Below are 19,085 nucleotides of genomic sequence, written 5' to 3' on the forward strand. Positions count from 1 at the left end.
GGTGGATCAAGGCTGGATATTTTGATACGGTAGATTTCCTTTTGTCTCTTAAAGAACACTTTGATTTGTTTTATATTCTTTTATGGAATTATTTGATGCCACTGAGTTCCCTAACTGCAACTTCTTCAATGCCATTTCAGCATGTTCTAGTTGCCTTTACTTTCTCTTTCCAGGATTTGTCATGCATGAGATCCTACCCTATCAGGGATCAAGTCATGATACACTGTAACCAATCAGTTTTAGCTGTGTGATGATATCGGAGAAGGGAGCATAAATGAGTTAGTGAAACAAATATTAAATGGTTCCAAATTATTGGCAAAGGAGGATGTATTTTGAGCCAAAACTATGAATGCAACACTGTGAATAATTTAGAGCAGGGGTCAGCAAGGTTTATCTTGCCTGGGCTGGATCGGTCCCGCGGAAATCCCTCTGTGGGTCAGATTGCGCCCACGCCCATGATTTTTGGCATCTGTGCAGATTCAATTTTCTGCACATGTGCAGACGCAGATGTGATTTACAGTGCTGCGGAAGCAGGTCCCTGTGCTGTGCTGCGCCAGTTTGGTGCAGCATGCGAGCAGGCAACTCGGTTCGGGAATGTCTCGTGCGCTGGTCAAACGACCTCTGTGGGACGCTTCTGGCCCATGGGCCTTAGGTTGCTGATCCTTGGTTTAGAGTCTTCTCTTGTTCTGTAGAGAAAGAACCAGGCCTACAGACTGGGTGAAAGTGTATTTGTGGCCCTGTTGGATTCACAACTCCCATCAGCCTAAGTCAGTAGGCAATATCTGGAGCTCCCCAGGTTCCCTACCCCAGCTGTACACATTTCCCTGAAAATAATTTCCCTAGAACTGTCTGGGACCTACTTCTGAGTAAGACATGTATAGGATTGTACTGTGAGTTGGCACACATAGCTCTACTCCTTTCCATTTTATCCTCAACAATTTTGTGGGATAGGCTAAGCTAAGAGACAGTGACTGGTCACCAGAAAGCTTTGTGGCTGAGTGGTCTCCCAAGTCTTATTCCAGTACTCTAACCACTATACCACACTGGCTCCCTGAGATGCCCCTCTCCTGTAAAATACATTCTGACTGCTTCCATTCCAGCTGCAATGCACCAAAGTATCTTGGAATTAATGGAACTGCCTTGGAACTTTTTGTTGGTATGAGGTCCTCCTCTTCTTTTTTCACCATTTTTTAAAAAAAATTCCCAGACTCTGCAACTCAAACCCTGACTTGAGTTGTAAATCTCCTGTGTTATTCTTTAAATAAATAAAAAATCCCCCCTGCTCTCTGCCATGTTACTGCCTTGTGTACTTTTTGCTTCTTCCTCCTCGGACTCCTTCGGGATGGGAATTGGGGAGGAGATGATTCCCGCCCACTCAGAAAAGCTCTAAATCCTGCCTGGGAGGCTGGTGCCAAGAAAATTACACATCAAGGCAGGAGGAGGCTGCTTGGATACAGATATTCCTGGACCACAGCATGGTGAAGTCCTTGTTAAGTTACTATTCATCTCCAGCAACTTAGTCAGGATGGGAAGTGTACAACTACCTGCCCACCTGTATCCTATACATAGGGATGGGGGGGTGAAATTTGATTCTATTTACCTTTAAAGGCAAATCACCCTAATTCACATTTTGTGAAAGAGCATGTAAACCAAAATACGGTCATCCTTCTAAATTTTCACTTTTCCAAATTGCGCAAGGCAGCTGTCCAACAAAATAATGTGCACAAAAAATGTAGACATTGGTTAAAATATGCCTAGGAATGCATATATGGGTGAAAATAACATACAGAAATGACAAATGAAAATGCCTTGTAAAAAATATGTAGGTTGGGCAAAATTGCATTAAACAAGACCACGTTAGGGAAAATTTGCACTAAAATGCTGTCACATTCCCTGCATTTTGGACACCATAATCCTGCATGATTTTGAGCCAAGATCATGCCCTGAAAAGTGCTTTGGGGGGCACAATTGTATGGCACCCCAAAATGTGTGGTTTTGGGTGCCATGCAAACAAGGCCCTGAAAAAACAACTTTTGGGCTTTGATCTCACACAGGGTATGATAGATAGATGATAGATGATAGATAGATAGATAGATAGATAGATAGATAGATAGATATAGATGATAGTTAGATAGATAGATGATAGATAGATAGATAGATAGATAGATAGATAGATGATAGATGATAGATGATAGATAGATGATGATAGATGATAGATAGATAGATAGAGATAGATAGATGATAGATAGATGATAGATAGATAGATAGAGATAGATAGATGATAGATAGATGATAGATAGATAGATAGATAGATAGATAGATAGATATAGATAAGTGATAGATGATAGATGATAGATGATAGATGATAGATGGATAGATAGATAGATAGATGAGAGAGAGAGAGATGTATTTTGCAGGTCAGGTCATGAAGTCCAGGATTTCCTCTTGCTTCTTACCCCCATCCCTTGTGCCTTTCTCTCTCTGGGATGGAGGCTGGCATTATGCTTCTCCTGTTGTTCATTCACAGTGCTCATTCCAGAGACCCTGTTTATGGAGCATTCATCCTGATTTTTTTTTTTTTTGCAGAGATATTAGATTAATTTAATGAGCATTCATTCTGAAATATATGCAGGGAGTTTAGATGCTGCTGCACCAAGCAAGATGTATCTCACACTTTCCAGTGCATGTCCCCTTCATTTACTGCAAAAGTGCAATGTTTGGGGGGAAATAGATTTTTGTTGTGTGAAAAGCCCCCAGTGCCGTACACTAAGATAGATCACTGGTACATCCTGTTCAGCCTTGAGCATTCTGGAAAGGCACAGGGTCAGCACTTCTGAGCTGAGCAGTTTCCTACTTTAGACCTCTGTTGAATCTCAGCATCCAGAACATTTGTTTCCTGTTTCCTTTGAATTCCTTCTTCTCCTTCTTCTTCTTCTTCTTCTTCTTCTTCTTCTTCTTCTTCTTCTTCTTCTTCTTTTCTCTCTCTCTCTCTCTCTCTCTCTCTCTCTCTGTGTGTGTGTGTGTAATTGCTGCATTAAAAGAAATAATTCTCTTTCCTTCTCCGCAAAGTGCAAACACACCGTATGTCCACAACGGGGCCATAATGGCCTAATTCAATTATTGAGGGTCACTTTCCATGTACTGCTGTCTGATTTTCTTGTCAATCAATACAAACTTCATTCTAAAAAGCAAGCAAGTGTTGGGGAATATGGGGTGGGGGGGTGGGGGGAAGGTTGGGGAAGGTTGAAGCCCAGCAGTTATGTAAGGTCTACAGGACTTGTCTTTTGCTATTTGTAGCAAGTTGTTCCCCCTCCCGCTGAAGTTATGTGGAACACCTGGAAACAAGACAGTCTTGGTGCAAATGGTAAACTGAAGACTAGTAAGAATCATAGATCCCACTGTATTATTTTAATCAGGGGTAGGCCTTCTCTTGAAAATAAATTGGGTTTTTGATACTGGATGATCAAAAGGTCCTCCTGTAGTGTTGAGGCGACTGCAGATTGCTACAGAAGGGTTGCATGGGCCAGGGCATCAGGCAGCAAGGAGAGGCAGGCATCAGATACGATAACTCAACAAAAAATATACCTAGCCTCCAGCTGCATCTTTCTGGGAGAAGGTAGCAGCCTGACTTGCACCATCTCTGAAGCAACAACTCACATGTAACAGCTGTTGCGTGGAGGCACTGATCCTGTGCGGTGCAGGGTGTTGCTTTGCAAGCGGATCTCCCAAGAGGAAAGCCACTTACGAATCAGCACACTGCGATACTGAAACATCCATGCAACAGCTGTTTAATCCTGTAGAGTACAGGGCACTTCTCACCAGTGGCTTCCCAGCAGAGGAGCCACTTGCAAAGGAGAACCCCACAGAATTCATCCCTCTGCTCTCAAATGGGAAGTGGGGAAGGCGACACAGCATCGCCTTCCCATGCTCCCTCGTGACCATATGTTTCATTAGGTTTTCCTTTTTTAAAAAAAAAAAAATAATAACTAATAACTTTAGCTCCACTAATTCAGGACTGGTTCCAGGGGAGGTTGGTCCTCAGGTTGGCTCAGTGTGGATTGGCCTAATTGCCTCCCTCCTGGATTGGGGCCATGGGGCAGATTGGGTAGAGGCCCTGCAGGGAAGGTATAAAGCTGCATTATCTTGAGTCTGACCATGGATCTGTCTGGCCCCAAACTGTCTCCTCTGACTGGTGCTCCAAAATTCCAGACAAAATCGCTTTCCAAGCTTCACTTCCTGACATATTTTTTTGGCTGAAGATGCTAGGCTTGAACTTGGGGCCTTCTCTGTGTGGAACATGTGCTCTGTACCACAAAACACCAATACCTCCTCAGATGGAACACAGACTGCTTGGGGAGGTCCTTTATACCAGCCTTTATCAACCTTGTTCTCCATCAGATGTTTTGGACCACGACTTCCATCAGCCCCAGTCAGCACAGCTGGAAGTCCAAAACATCTGATGGAGAACAAGGTTGGCAACTTCCTGCCCCATGGTAGAACAGCTCATTTTCCATTCCCGTTCCCTGCCTGAATGCAGGCCCTGAATCAAGAGGAAGGTTCAGGCATCTTGAAATTGTTTCAGAACAAGGTTAGCCCTCACCCCACATCCTCATATGGAAACCAGCTAAGTGCAAAGATCAATGTATTCACCGCTGAACATTTCCTGGAGAAACATTGCATCCTCCCTCATTTACTTGATTATCTTGAGGGTGAATCAATCAAAGGAATGGCAATGCATGTTGCACAGGCTACAACCCTGTGGGTGTCCATTAGAGGGCTATCTGCCCAGTGATAATGGAACTGCTGATTAACAAGCATGCAGCGCTGTGGCTTGGGCATTTATTTGTTTCAAGGAGAAGAACTGCTGCTTGATGACAGTCCAGCATTTAGCAGCTGGTTTGTTAGCATCCTGCTGTCCTGAATGCTTCACATAACTCACTCAGATGGTGCCGACTTTGTTGGTCCATCCATCCATCTCCTGACTTTCTTGCAAAAGACAACGGTCTGGGAATTTGGTTGAGAACTTGATCTAATTTGGGAGACAGAGAGAGAAAGTTTCCTTGCATTTGTCGCTGAGGCCTGGAACTGCTACAGCCACTGTGATGCTCTCTAGAAGTAGTGGGACTCTCTAGAAGTTGTGGAACTTGCTCACACAGGAGGTCTTGATGGCCGCCAACTTGGATGGCTTTAAAGGAGGAGTAGATAAATTCATGGAGGAGAAAGCTGCAGCCATGATGGTGATGCTCTGCCTCCACAGTACGAAGTAATAGTGCTTCTTCTGAATGTACCGGTTGCTGGAATCCTCAGGAGGGGAGAATGTGTTCGGGCCTCACTTGCTGTTTTCCCAGAGGCATCTGATTGGCCACTGTGACAACAGGATGTTGGACCAGATGGGCCATTGGCCTGATTTAGCAGGCTCTTCTTGTGATTTTATGAACAACAGTTCCCATCAGCCTCTTCGAGAATGGCCAGTAGCTAGGGGTGGTGGGAGCTGTAGTACAAAGCATCTGAAGAGCTCCCCATTGGCTGTTCCTGAAATAGTGGGTCTGTTGACTAGGCAATGACAGAAATTTATCTTCAGGTATATTTATATGAGACTTATGCAGAGACTGCATTGTTTGCCAATTATATTATTAATTGAATGAATGAATAAATGAATTAGCTGCCCTTCACTAGCAGGTCCCAAGATAGGTTACAGCAATTTATAATTTAAAAATTCAGAATAAACCAGATTACAATCACACGTCTCAGGTGTCAAAGGCCAGGGTAAAAGGCGCACCTTCAGCATTTGCCAAAAGCTGTACACTCCATGTTATTTCCACAAATATATGCATTTCACGCACACTTTGCCCTAGCATATGCATTTTTGTACACATTATTGGCATTGCAGAATTCAGATAAGTGCACATTTTGAAGGACGTCTATGTTTTGGTACACATACTGTTTTGGAAAATGCAAATTGGGGAAGTTTGCCTTGAAATGTGAACTAAATCACCCCCCCTCAACTCTCCATTCCCAAACTAATCTTCATGGATCAACTGGAAGGGGACTATGAGAGTGTGGAGTTTGTGAGAGTGTGGAGTACCCACACCCACCACTGACATGTGGACCCCAGAGGCTTGATGAAAAGTGAATGTTAATGCCCTCCCCTTGTAAAAATTCCCATAATGTCTGAACATAGCTGTTCTTTGGCTGCCTTCCTCTGTATTATTTGATATCCAGTCCATCCTGGCTTTTGTAAACGTCTTGGCTAGACATGAAATTCTCTCGTATTCTCCCTGGACATTTATGCTGGGTGGCCCATATGTGTGGGTAAAGGAGTTCTCCCCTTCCGTGACCTCCTGCACACCCCTGGCTTGGGTCTAGTGAAAAGTGTGATGGATTGGCCTGACATCCTTGGCAGAGTTTCTTGGCCCTGTGATGGGAGGTCTCGGCACACTGTGGGAAGATATACTCCTTTTGCTCCCGCAGAAGAACATGTCAGGGTTGCAGTGACTGACAGGAAGCTGCCAACTTGGCACCACTGCAGTTCAGCTTATTGTGGGTCTTGATTAAGCCTCCCTCCTGGAAATGATTCCTCATCTCCCCACCTCCCCTCTTGCTCTAGTAAATGCTCCCGCTCCCTCACTTTGGTTCTGGGTCTTTACACAGGGCAGTGATGGAGATATTTAGGATCTATGTCCTTTCCAATCTATCAGACCACAGCAGTTAGCACTTTGGAATCATTCCATTCCATTAAAGTGTGCCAGAAAAAACAGACATGTGATCCCAGTTAATAGAGGAATGTCTCGTATTTAACAGGGAAACAGCAGAGTTCTGATAGGTGGAGGAAAGGGCTCCTGTGGAAAGTTTAATGATTCCAACAGTAAAGATCCCATGATCAAAATATGGAAATCTCAGAGGGGTGGGGGCGGAATTGGATTGACTTCTTTTTTTACTTGCTTGTCATCCCTATTCATTAATGGCCACCCCATAACCAAGGTCCTTAAGCAATGAAAGTCAGTGGTAAATTCACATTTGTCAAACAGAAGCTGCGTACACACGGCATTTTACTTGAGAATCAATGGAGACTGAGTACTTGTTTGTTTGTTTGTTTCCTGTGTAGCCCATGCACAGTCTAGAGAAATCACATATTTTTTGCCTCTGAAAAGTGCTTCTTCATTCTAAAAATAAGAAGCTCAATGCAGGCTGATTCTGCATTAGCCTGCAGTGTGTCCATTTGAAGGCAGATGTGGGTGGTCCTGGCAATGGGGTGGAATGGAGTCCATACCTGTCCAATGATGTTGTGGGTGGACTCATATCAAGATCACAGTCACCACTTACTTGTTCATTCACCTGGGGCTTGGGAAAAGGTGTGGATGACCTAAACAATGGGAGGGTTTTGAAACATGTGTTGAGTAACCATCCCTACCCTTTTGGATCGCAGGATCTAGAATCAATCTATATTGAAAGCAGCATATTGAGGATAAGCACGAACAATTCCAGATTAAGGAAAAACTACCTATTTGTGCTGCAAATGAGCTAATGTGGACACAGAGTCTCTGGGGCTCATTCACACATGACTGCATCTCTCTGGCTGACTGCAGCATCAAATTATAACTGCATGTGTGAAATAAGCAGTTTTTGGTCCAACAGCTCTAAGCAGACCTTCCATGGCACTTCAGACTTGGGTTTTGGAATAACAGTCAGGCACACATTTACTGTGGATACATTTCAGTAGCCAGTGGAATTATATTGTTATAAGAATCCTGTGACAGTAGAATGGGTAGCACCACTTCATCAGCCATTAAGTGTGTATGTGTGCTGGGTTTTTAAAAACAGGCGGAAAAGTAGTAGCACAGCAGGAAACCAGATGGACTAGAACTCTTGTGTGCTTTTCTCTCTCCCACTGTTGGTTAGTTACAGGAAGTTATTACACTGGAGAGCATAACAAAATGGCGCCCACCACCTACAATCTGAAGCAGTATGGTGGCTATGCTCTACCTCCACTGTCGGAGGCTGTATGCTTCTGAATGCCAGTGGCTGGTGAGCATAAATGGGGAGAGAGCTGCTGTTCTCAGGTCCTGCTTTCAGGCTTCCCATTGGCATCTGGTTGCTCACTGTGAGAATACGGTGCTGGACTAGATGGGCAATTGCTCTGATCCAGCAGGGTCTTCTTATATTCTCACAGTCTAATTAACCACACCAAAATTCTACCACCCAGATGAACAGCAGATTTGAGAGACCCTTGGCAAATTAATGTCCTGTGGGTCTGTAATGCTGTGCTCCAGGAATGGTGTGGGGTGTGTGTTTGTGACCTTGATGACAACTGCAACTGGAGGTAGCAGCTATTCCTACTTTTCTCTTTCCTGAAGTCTTTGAGGTAAACCTAACCTCTCTGGCAATGAAGCGGTGCCATAACTGACAGCAGTCGCAAAACATGGGAGATGCCATGTTTAGGGGCACCCATCTCCCAATGCCCTGGATGTTGAGTTGGTGGCAGTGATTCACACTGCTTAACACCCTCCTCAAGTGATTTTACCTGGTTGTAATGTGTCTTGGAACTCACATAATGCCACTTGCTTGTCTAGATGAAGGATAGAGGGATGTGTGTGTGTAGAAACTAGCCTACTATTTTGGTTTGTTGTGGTTTTTAAACTAGGGTACCATTGGTATGTGAGCCCTAGAAAGTGGTTCAGAAGAGAATATGGCCCTGGGGGTCAAAACAGTTCCCCACCCCTGCTGTATAAAGTGAGATGAAGTGCCTCTTTCTTTGCATTTAAGAATGGAGAGATGGAAATCCAGAAAGGAAAAGTGGGAGCAGGGGCAGAGAAGGCAGGGGAAGAGGTGTTAGAACTGTTGAGAAGGTGAGCAGCTAGGGCCAAGGGGCATAGTGATCTCTCTGTGACAAGCAGCATCATTTCACCTGTCCTTCCAGCCTCCCCCTTCCAGCCACTGCTTTCCTGTTGTTTAAGATTTACTTTATGGTGTATAGACCAACTTCAACCCAACCTCCGTCCTTTGTCTCCATCAGCAGTCGTCAAAGCCTTCCATATTCATGCTTCTCCTCTGTTTCATGATTGCCGAGAACGTCGTCTCCAGCAACTGGCAAAGAGGGAAAGGAACAAACCCTCTCCTTGCCCAACATGCTTGGACATTTTCATAATTTTCATTATGGTTTGGATAGCTTTGGGCCTTCAGGTATGGTGTGGACTTTTCCTTCCATTTCCCCCTTTTGGAAGAAAAAAGTCCTTGTTTATTTTAAACAACACAATAATACATGGACAGCTTTGTTTTCAACGAAGTTTAGCAAAATGAAGACCCAAACTAGTTGTATTGTTGGAAGGCCCATCCCCTTTTGGGTTATGCTTTTTTAAAGGTTATATGTGGCCATGTGGGAAGATATATCAATTCAGAACAGAAATGCAGTATTCACTAAGGTTTCCTGAACCAAATCATCCTCAATTTAAATCCCTACCCTTCTTTGGCCCTAATCTGAGTTAGCAACCCTACAGTTTCATGTACACCTCTTTAAAAACACAGGAGATCTGGGAAAAGATTCCCTTACCAGCTTCTCTAGCTGTGACTCCTGGAAACATTTAGATTTCTGAGTGCCAGCTAAGTAGGCAGTGGGGGAACATTCACTTATACCAAACTCCAGCTTATTGGTAACATTGCTGATCTCACATATGATGAAAAATGATTTGAGCCAAGCAAGAGCCATCTTGGTTTCTGATCCATACGAAGCAAAACTGGGTTTGTGAGGAATCTGTAGGGGAAGTGTAAGAGCATTTTCACACATGGTACTACAATTACCTTTCAGCCTCCTGCTTTCATTGTGCACATTTGCAAATGATCTTTAGTATAGGGGGGTAGGGGGAAGTTTAGGATGTGAACACATTATTATCAATTTATGAAATGTAGAGACCATGTTTTGTTGCAAAGCAATCAAAGGACAATTTCCAGGGGCTTCTAAGATATGCTGAATGAAAATAAAAGATCCTTGCTGCATTGGACTAAGGGTCAAATTACACATTATCCTTATTGCATACTGTGCAGCGACATAATCTGTTTTTTCTGTAATTGATTAAAGGTGCAGGGAGATTGTTACCCTGATTACAAAGTGTAATTCCCCTTCACTTGAGAACCAATAATATTTTTTTTTTTTTACTAAGCCCCATATCCACCCTTCGAGGGAGGTGTCTTTCTGAAGTATGTCCCAACACTTGAGATTCAGAGGTATACTGCCTTTGGATATAGAAGTTTGATTTGGCTGTCATGAGAAATAGCCATTGGTCAACCCTCTAGAGAATTTCTCTAATTCTTTTTGAAGCCTTCTAACCCATTGGTCATTACCGTAGGCCATATTGTTATATATGCTTTGTGTGAACAAGCTCTTCCTTTTGTCTGCTCTGAACCTATTGCCAATTGAAAAGCAACCCCAAAGCTCTGCTGTTACAAGAGGGGGAGAAAAATGTCCTCTGCCAGAACTCTTTAGGCAATATAATTTTTACATTTGTGTTACAGGTGCAGGAATTGTAAAAGGCCACCGAAATCTCATGTGTGAAAATGCTCAAATAATAGTCAGGAAAAATTCTGCAGGTTATGATGTTGCCCGTTAAAAAATGATTGACTAATGTTTGGGTAGATCTCTCCCAACAGTGAAGGTGAAGCAGGATCATCTCAGCCCTCAATTCATCCTCCTAAGAGGTACAACCACCCCAATGCAAAGGCCAAATTACTTGCCACCAAATATGGATCAATAGGATCATAGGAAGCTGCTTCACACTGAGTCTGACCCACAGGTCCTTCAAACTCAGTACTGTCTGCTCTGACTGGCAGTGGCTCTCCAGGGTATCAAACATGGGTCTCTCCAAGCCCTAACTGGAGGTGCCTGGAACTGATCCTGGGAACTTCTGCATTACAAGACTGCTCTACAACCCTTTCCCAATCAAGTTTACCTGTTCTTTCAGAAGTCAGCAGTGTCTGCCATAAGCATCAGAATTTTTTTCTACCTGCTTCCCATCTAACTGGGTATGGGACCTTGGGCCTTCCAGATGTTGCTCCCATCACTCCTGGTCATTGGCCATGCTTAATGGGAGTTGTAGTTCAGCAACATCTGGAGGGCTAATGGTTCCCCTCACCTGCCTTATCCCAAGCAGACTTTGGTGCAGGGAAAGATGGGACCACCCTACCCATTCTGGGATTACTTCCAACATTTCAAATAGGTTCAGACAGGTACATGAGCTTTATGTCATTTGAGAAAGGAATTTATAGCACGGAAGAGGGTAGTGGACCAAGTGAGACAGCCGCTGTTCTAGGGATCTAGCAGCAAGCCATGAAACATAAAATGTTGTTTGTTTTAACCTGGAGCTGCGTTTTCAATTTAGATGTCCATTATAGGTGCTGTAAAAGTTAGCTTACTTTTACAGTCATTTTATATTGCTCTCCAATTACTGAAACATTCAGAATTCAGAAACCCATAACACTCTAGCAAAATTAAGAGCAAGTTCACCAACAAAGAGAGTAATTTGCCAGTCACCTACCTATAGTGCGTTGGTGACCTCTAGGACATAACCTTCCCAATGTTGCTTGGCTGCCTTTTCCATCATCCCTGAATATTGGCTGTGCTGCTTGGGGCTGATGGGAGTTGAGTCCAGCAACATCTCTGTCCCAGCATCTCCAGTTGACATAAACCAGAGACACCTGTAGATTGTTTAAGTGTGCACTCTATTTAGTAAGTAGATGAAATTAGAGGTTATGATCTGAGAAAATGAAAGTTTCATAGCATACAGGTGAAACAAATGACAGGCACATCTGTAGACTTATTTACAAGGCTAGGCTTGGTCACATAAAGTAGCTCCTTTGTAAGCCTGGTGGGGACATTTCCAGATAATTACCAATAGTGCAATACATATTGCTTATTTACATAGCAATTGTTACTCAAAAAGTCGCCACATATTGCCGTGTTAAATTTTATGACTGCAGGCATGTTGGGAACCTGCAAGCAGTCCACATCATGTCTACAGAAGGGGTAAATTAGATCACTGCATGGACCCGTCCTCAAAGATTTGGGGTCTCTCTGAGCGAGTTGTCAGGTTGCCCTCTGAGAACACAATTCTGTACCCCCACTGCCCAAATGTGATCACATAGATGGTTGCTCTTGTAGGCCACCGTGGAACAAAGGGAAGCAATGAAAGCTCAGGGGCATTCAGGTAATTTAATAAGAAATAAATTAACTAAGGAAGGTGGTGTTAAACAGAGATGTCCCACTGAATAAGTGTTGTGCTGCTGCTTACCCAAGGCTGGTTTCTGAGCCCAGTTGAAAGGTATCCCTTACCCCAACCCCTGGGAACAGGATGGTGCATATGTGTAAATAAATATGGCACCACCACTTTGCTGAAACTAAGCAGGTCTAGGATGAGTCCTTGCTCAGCTGGAAAACACCCAGGGAATCCTATACACACCATCTTGAGTTCCATGTTGGAAGAAAGGCAGGTTTAAAGTGAAAGTGTGGCAGGAGGGTTGTATCCAATTATGTTTTGCTCAGAGTAGACTGGTTGAAATTAATAGGAATGGTTCACTTTGGTCCATTATAATGGGTCTGCCTTGAGTAAAATTTTGTTGGATGCAACCCAGAGAAATGGAATGTAAAGAAGGCAAACCTCTTATCTCCCTCCTCTAATTCAGAATGTGCCCTGCTCAATGCAGCTTTTAATTTTAATCTGATAGGAGGGGGAAGGTAGCAGTTTACGAGACAACGTGGATGTACCCCAACTGCAGCCAGGTGGCTACTTTTATTCCTTTTAGTTCTTTTGAAAACAATTACAGGTATGTCACTATCTCTCTGTTCTTTTCTAGTTTGGATCTTTATTTTGTGGGATTGCTTTATTTTTCCCCCCTTTTCCCCCTCTCTTCTCTGTGTTTTCTTTCCTCCCCCCTTTGTCTCCCATTCCCCCTTTCCCTGCTTTAGGTTTCAGAGAAATTATGTTGAATCCAATAACCCTTCCTGGACATTCTAATCCTCTTAACCATCATGGCATTTATGTTGAGGATGTCAGTGTTTATTTCAGCAAAGGACGTCATGGCTTTTAAAAAACTACAAACAACGGTGCAAAGCAAAAACAAAGACAAAAACAAAAACCTCCCTGAAAGGTTTCATTGTTCTGATGTCAAGTTTGTTGACTGTGCCCTTTGATCACTGTGGGACACAGTGGGAGACTGCGGTCTGTATATGGATCAAAGCCGCCGCCGTGTGGGACTGGACCTCAGTCTGCACCATGCTGAAAAAGACCAAGGGGTTATATACAGTATATTATTATTTTTCTGTCACCAGATCACAGGGTTATTCTTCTCCTCTGTTGGTCACTATGTTCTTTCCCTCTGTTGGTCACGGTGTTTCCTGCAAGGCACAACAAGAGCAAAGCAGAGCAACAAAACAAAAACAAAAAGTTTCTTTTTTTTAAGTAAAGAACCTTGAAGGCGTCATCCTAGCAGTTGCACTTTGCTTAAAAAAAATTAAAAAAAGAACGAAACCAACCAATTGAAGTCCAGCAACTTTAGCTGTGGCCCTTCCCACCTGGAATCCTTGTGACATCACAACATTCTGTTAAAGCCGCCTGCTAGATCAGTCACTCATGGTGGTGGCCAGGTCATGGGAGATGCCCCCGTGGAAGAGAAGATGGGGAGTACAGAAGATGCTTTAACAGAGTGAAGACCCTTGGTAAGAACAAAGCCAGCCCCCCTCCATCCCACTTCTGTCCCCACCCCACCCCTCCGTCCACCTAGCCCCAAGCTGTTACACAGAAACGATGGGTTTTTTTGTGACGATGGAGAAGTTCTGCTACCCTACCTGGAGGAAAAGATACCAGTGGCTTTGGGTTTGGGTTTTGTTTTTTTTTTAAAAAAAAAAATAATACAAATGTCCTAGGAGGATCTTTCTGTTTGTGTGTGCGCGTGCGTTTTGTGTGTTAGAGCCTCTCTTCAGCTATCTCAGTGTTCCATTTTTTTGTACGCCAGCCTCTTCCCTGCTGCTTGTATAATGGCTTTACCTGGGGGCGGGAGGTGTAGGGCAAGGCGGTGCTCTCCTGGACTTCACACCTGGATGGATGAGGAGTGGTGATCCCAGTCAGTGATACGCCAATAGGGCAGAGAAAGAGAAGCGTGGAAGGCCACGCAAGTGTATTTCCCCCCCCAATCTGCAAACCGACCGTCTCTTTTGCCTTCCTGAACACCTCCTTCCACCACCATAACCTCCCATTTCTTTTACACCGAGTTAGAGATGTATTATAATTCTGTTGTGCACACCAAATGGTTGGCTCAAGGCATACAAACTGAGCAAAGGGGGATCTGAGTCAAAATTTCATTGCTTATTCTCTGACATAAACACAAATATTGATTCTGGACTTGGATCAATATTAATATCTATATGTAGACACATTCCTTTCTTCTTATCATTTTAACTGCATCCCCAAAACTTATCATAATGGTGGGAGTGGAAGGGTAACCAATCCTTGAATACCACCCTCAGGAGTTTATTTTTAATTAAATAAAAAAACCCTCTATCTGGTAAGTATGTATTCTTTGAAATGACCAATAGCAGATAGAGTTCTCTTCCCACCCCTTCAGATTCCAGGTTGAACATGCTTTGAAGAAAATTTACTTATGCAAATCTGTTAAACACAGGCAGGCCGTCTGTTAAACAATTTGCAAGATTCTAGCAGGTGGTAGAGGGACATGAGGTCTCTTATCAGCCCATGAGCGATGGAGACATCAATTTTCTCAAATGCTCTCTCCATATTATGTAGTTTCCAAAATTGCTCATTCTGGTTGGTAACTTCATAGGCAGAGGGGGGAGAGAGAGAATTTTGAAGCTTGAGGTACCAGAGCTGAGGACATTCCACTAGCGTTGCCCTTTCATGCATCCGCTGGGATTTTCTCTTCAAATTTCTCCTCAGGATACTTCTCGAAAGCCATGCATCACTTTATTCTGTCTTTTGCCAGTTTGTGCAGATAGCCGAGTGAACTGGAGCCCAAATATAAAGCTAGCAGTTTTAATGAAATGACAGTGTAGACACAGGTCAGGCGTTTGCCTCCTTTTCAAGACTGGAGGAGTGGATTTGGTTGGAATTAAATAAGAAACAAAGCAACCAAAATGTGGTTAATTCTGAGAGGCTCTTTGGCAAAGCAGAGAATGCTGGGAAATGATGTGGGCCTAATCTCCAGTTTGGGTTACATTCACAGGACCATTTGTCTTGCTTGTTGTTGTTTCTCAACCCAGATCTGAGGCTAACTCAACGTGTCCTGGTGTTGGTATTACAAATTTTCAGGAACGCCATTACATTTTTCCTCACTGTGCTCAACTTAAGGCATGTCCACACTCCCATTTGTCCCATGATTCCTAGTCACGAGTCTGAGAGGTTCTTCTTCTGTCCTACCACTTTCCCTGGGAAAACCCACCAGAGCAAACATTGGTTTGGTTTTCTGTGAATTGATGTTTGTCTCAGCTGGGTTTTCCCAGGGAAAGTGGCAGAACAAAAGAAAAGAAAGAACCTCTCAAACCTGTAACTAGAGATCATGAGACAAATGGAAGTGTGGCTGATCGTTGTTTCTCATACTTCTGAGATCTATTGTACACTGAATTAAAACTGGAAGCACACTTTCGTCTTTTACCAGATAAGAAATATTTTTGTTGAAAGTGTGGAAAGAGAGCAGCTAAACACCTGCAGAGGAAACCACTCCTACTTTGTGTGGGTCACTGTTTGGAGTGGTAGGCTGAGAACAGTGACTCTCACAGAGAGCCAACAGGAAGTTATGGCTGCTTTGTGTCTGTATCAGCAGCAGTTGATTTTTTCCAATCACACCCATAGCAGAAACTTGGCCAAATTTGAACACCCCCAGCAGAAGCTTGATTGCTCTGACCTTGCCTTCTCCCAAGGTGTGATGCAGAGTCAACAGATGTCCTACTCCGTGGGTGGATCTGCTGAACTCACACTAGTCTTGAACGGTCGGGCTTATTTCTTTTGACACAGTTCTCACCGCGTAGTTTTGGAAGGACTGACTTGAGCAGTGGAAAAGTCTCTGGTAGTTCCTTAATGCTGAAAAGTGGGGCAGGGTGGGTAGGAGATCCAGGCCTTGGGCACTTGCAATTGGTGGCTTTACGTCGCAGGTTTTAAGGGAAAAGTTGTTCCTGATTTTAATTATTGTAAATCATTACCTCATTTCCCACCAACGAGACTCCTCCACCCCTGATCATTTCTCTTCTCTTATACCATGTCTGTCATCTTGTGCTATGAAAATGGGAACATCCCCTTTCACAGAGACTCTAGGGGTCTTTGATGTCTAGTTTCTTAATAAACACTTTATTTTCTAATTAAACTGCTGCATGGAGTCTTTCCTTTTGAAAGCAAAACAAATCAATAAAATTCCCAATGACGTGTCTTTTCTCATCATTGCTACAGAAGCCAAATGGCATGTGCTGTAGGGAGAAATGAAATTATTTGTCATGTGGCGGATGCTATTTGACCTTTGAGCTGGTCCACACAGGCATGTATGCACCACTTAATAACTTGACACTTGCTGGCTAGCAGTTGAATGTGTGAACTGAGTCCACTGAAAGGCACTGCATTGTGAGGAGATACTGTTGTCAAGCAGAGTGAAATAGAGCTGTAATTAATCACCAGTGTGCTGAGATTGTGCTGGTAAAGTAATAAAGCTAATTTATGCAGATAAAACAAGCTAATTCATTAAGGTAGTTTACAAAGATTCAAATCAGTGCAGTTGTTGAGTCTTTCAGAGGGTTTCTTAGCTGGCCAGGCAAAGGGGCCCCTCTGGAGTTCTTCTTGGCTCTTATAATGTCTTCAAGAATGATGAATGAATGGAAATTTTCATTTGCCCAACCTTGGACCCTCAGCTATTGTTGTACTACAACTACCAGTAACCATTGACCATGCTAGCTAGGGATGATTAAAGTTGCAGTCCAACAGCACCTGATGACTCAAGGTTGGGGACAGCTAATCTATGCCATCTCACTGAGGAGGAACGGTCACTAACCATTGAGCCAATTCTCCTGTTCTAGGGACATCAACCAGCCAATCACATTTAGAAGTAAAATTTCATAACCTTTTCCCAAGTTATGGTAGGTTCAAATTGTAGCATTGTGATAATGTGGTGAAAATGTTATGGGGGTCAATTGTACCAAGATTGTGATGATTTATGGTCCCGCACAGCTACAGTAAGTGCATCTCTGAGATGGATTCTTTTCCGTAAGATGGTTCCTTTCACATAATGGTGAAAACTTGATTCAGACATTCTAGTAAGCAGGCTGATGATGAGTAGCAATACCAAAGTTTCATGTAAATAATTGCTGATGAGTTTTCACATGTGCAAGTCATTGCAACTCTTCCATCAGCCAGCAATGAACATATGCATGTAAGCCATCTTTGAACCCTTCTTCTTCCTCTTCTTTTTTCCAGAGTGGCTTAGGGATGCCAACAGTAGGGAGATTACGTGGACTAGAGATGCATGATTTTTAAAATAAATAAAAAAATCAATATCAGCTGCATTTATATGGACAACTGGTACCTTTCTTACCATAAGGATAAATTAATGGATGTGCAGAATATTGATAGTTCCAACTTATTTTCAAAAAAAAAGTTATGTATTTTATTCTGAGGCAGCAGAACAACAGATGAACTGGACAAAGGAGGAGCCCTAACCCCACATAGTAGCTGTGAATTTCTTCTTAAGTGAAATCTGGTAATGATCATTGGATGTGTGAGGCCTTCCTTGAGAAAGATCCATTGCTTGTACCAAAATCATTGTTTGGCTTTCTTCAAAACCCCTCTAACAATTTTGACTGTAGGGGAACAATCACATTAACTTCATGTGTTGCTTTGGACAGCTATTTGGAGCCAACTCAAGCCAGTCGCATAATCACAGGTCAGCAGTTGGCTGAAGAAGCTATCTGTAGAGGTGAAAGATGGTTGCAGGAAGCAACTTTTAAGGGCAAATGAGGACATGTCCTTTTAAAGTGGTGGAGGAATTTGAAGTTTTGTTCTTTAGTTGCTTGGCCTTATCTAGCCAGAACTCTCAAGCTGTCTTCAGCTGTGCATATTCTTGTTACTTAAGGGGTCTGAGATGTTTCTGTTGATTATTTCATTTTTCCTTGTGGCCTTGCTAGAGTTTTAAAATGTCCCTAGAAGGCTCTGTCAGAATGGAGGACTGTAGCCTTCAACTGTGATGTGTAGATGGAAAGTTGCTCATAGATTAAGTTAAATTCATGTCACCCAGAGACTACCCCCTTTTGTCTCTCTAGAGTGGAGAAGGATATTGAGATTCCTCAGGGATGATATGAAAGGCCCCTCTTGTCTATGTGTCATACCAAGCTGGAAAGAACTTTTTCAGTGGCTACGTGAGCCATCAGATACTGCTGCCAATCTACCACTGTCTCTGAGGGTCCTTGAGAACTTCAGGGAAAATCCAAGATGGGGAATTGTTTCAACTGACATCAGAAGATGTTGCAACAGCAGTTTCACCACAGCTATCATGGGAGCGGGAGAAATATAGGAAGTTTCGATGGTCTCACACTAGTCCCTAATAAGTAAAAATAAAGACATTACTTTTGATGGTCTTTTTGATATCCAAAGCTGGCTTTCAGACATTATACATCCTGCTGGCACCTGGGGCAGGTTTTCTTCACCCTTTTCTCCCTTCTATTCACATCTAATTAGGGTATCTTCTGTGACTGGTGAGTAGATGCAGTGAACAGTAGAGTAACTATGGATTTCTGTGTCCAGGGAAAGCTCCAAGGGAAGCCCCACCACCACATCCATAAGGAAATTTGGCATTGGGGTAAGTTGGGAATGGTTAAGGACAGGACCTTAAAGATTGCTGCTGCTGAAATTCCATGTTCCCACTGCTCAAATAGACTGCTCCTACTTGGAAACTTATGTCTGTCTCTCTTTTCAGAGGCTTGAGTATGCTACACTCTACTACACTCTAGAGGTGTTCACACATTACTTTCATCAAGTGTACGATCACTGGACCTGCATCCACACTAATTGAGCTCTACACACATGCAGTTATTCACATGAAGTGCTCAGCAG

The 19,085-nt window shown here is 43.2% G+C and overlaps 1 protein-coding gene across 3 annotated transcripts in view; it reads left to right on the top strand.

Moving 5' to 3' along the window:
* The window catches only part of NTRK3 (neurotrophic receptor tyrosine kinase 3), a 407,630-nt gene that overhangs the window by 287,234 nt on the left and 101,311 nt on the right, over positions 1-19,085 (top strand). Inside the window, exon 13 of one of the 3 annotated variants that reach the window (XM_079954239.1) lies at positions 12,953-16,356. The exons of the other annotated variants lie outside the window; for them this stretch is intronic. Within the exon in view, the coding sequence (XP_079810365.1) occupies positions 12,953-13,074 (122 nt within the window). The 3' untranslated portion in view covers positions 13,075-16,356. Of the gene's footprint in view, positions 1-12,952; positions 16,357-19,085 lie in introns of those variants that run through there. 3 annotated transcript variants of the gene reach the window in all.

Source organism: Podarcis cretensis, assembly GCF_951804945.1.
Source record: "Podarcis cretensis genome assembly, chromosome: 14".
In the NCBI taxonomy this organism is placed as follows: Eukaryota; Metazoa; Chordata; class Lepidosauria; order Squamata; family Lacertidae; genus Podarcis; species Podarcis cretensis.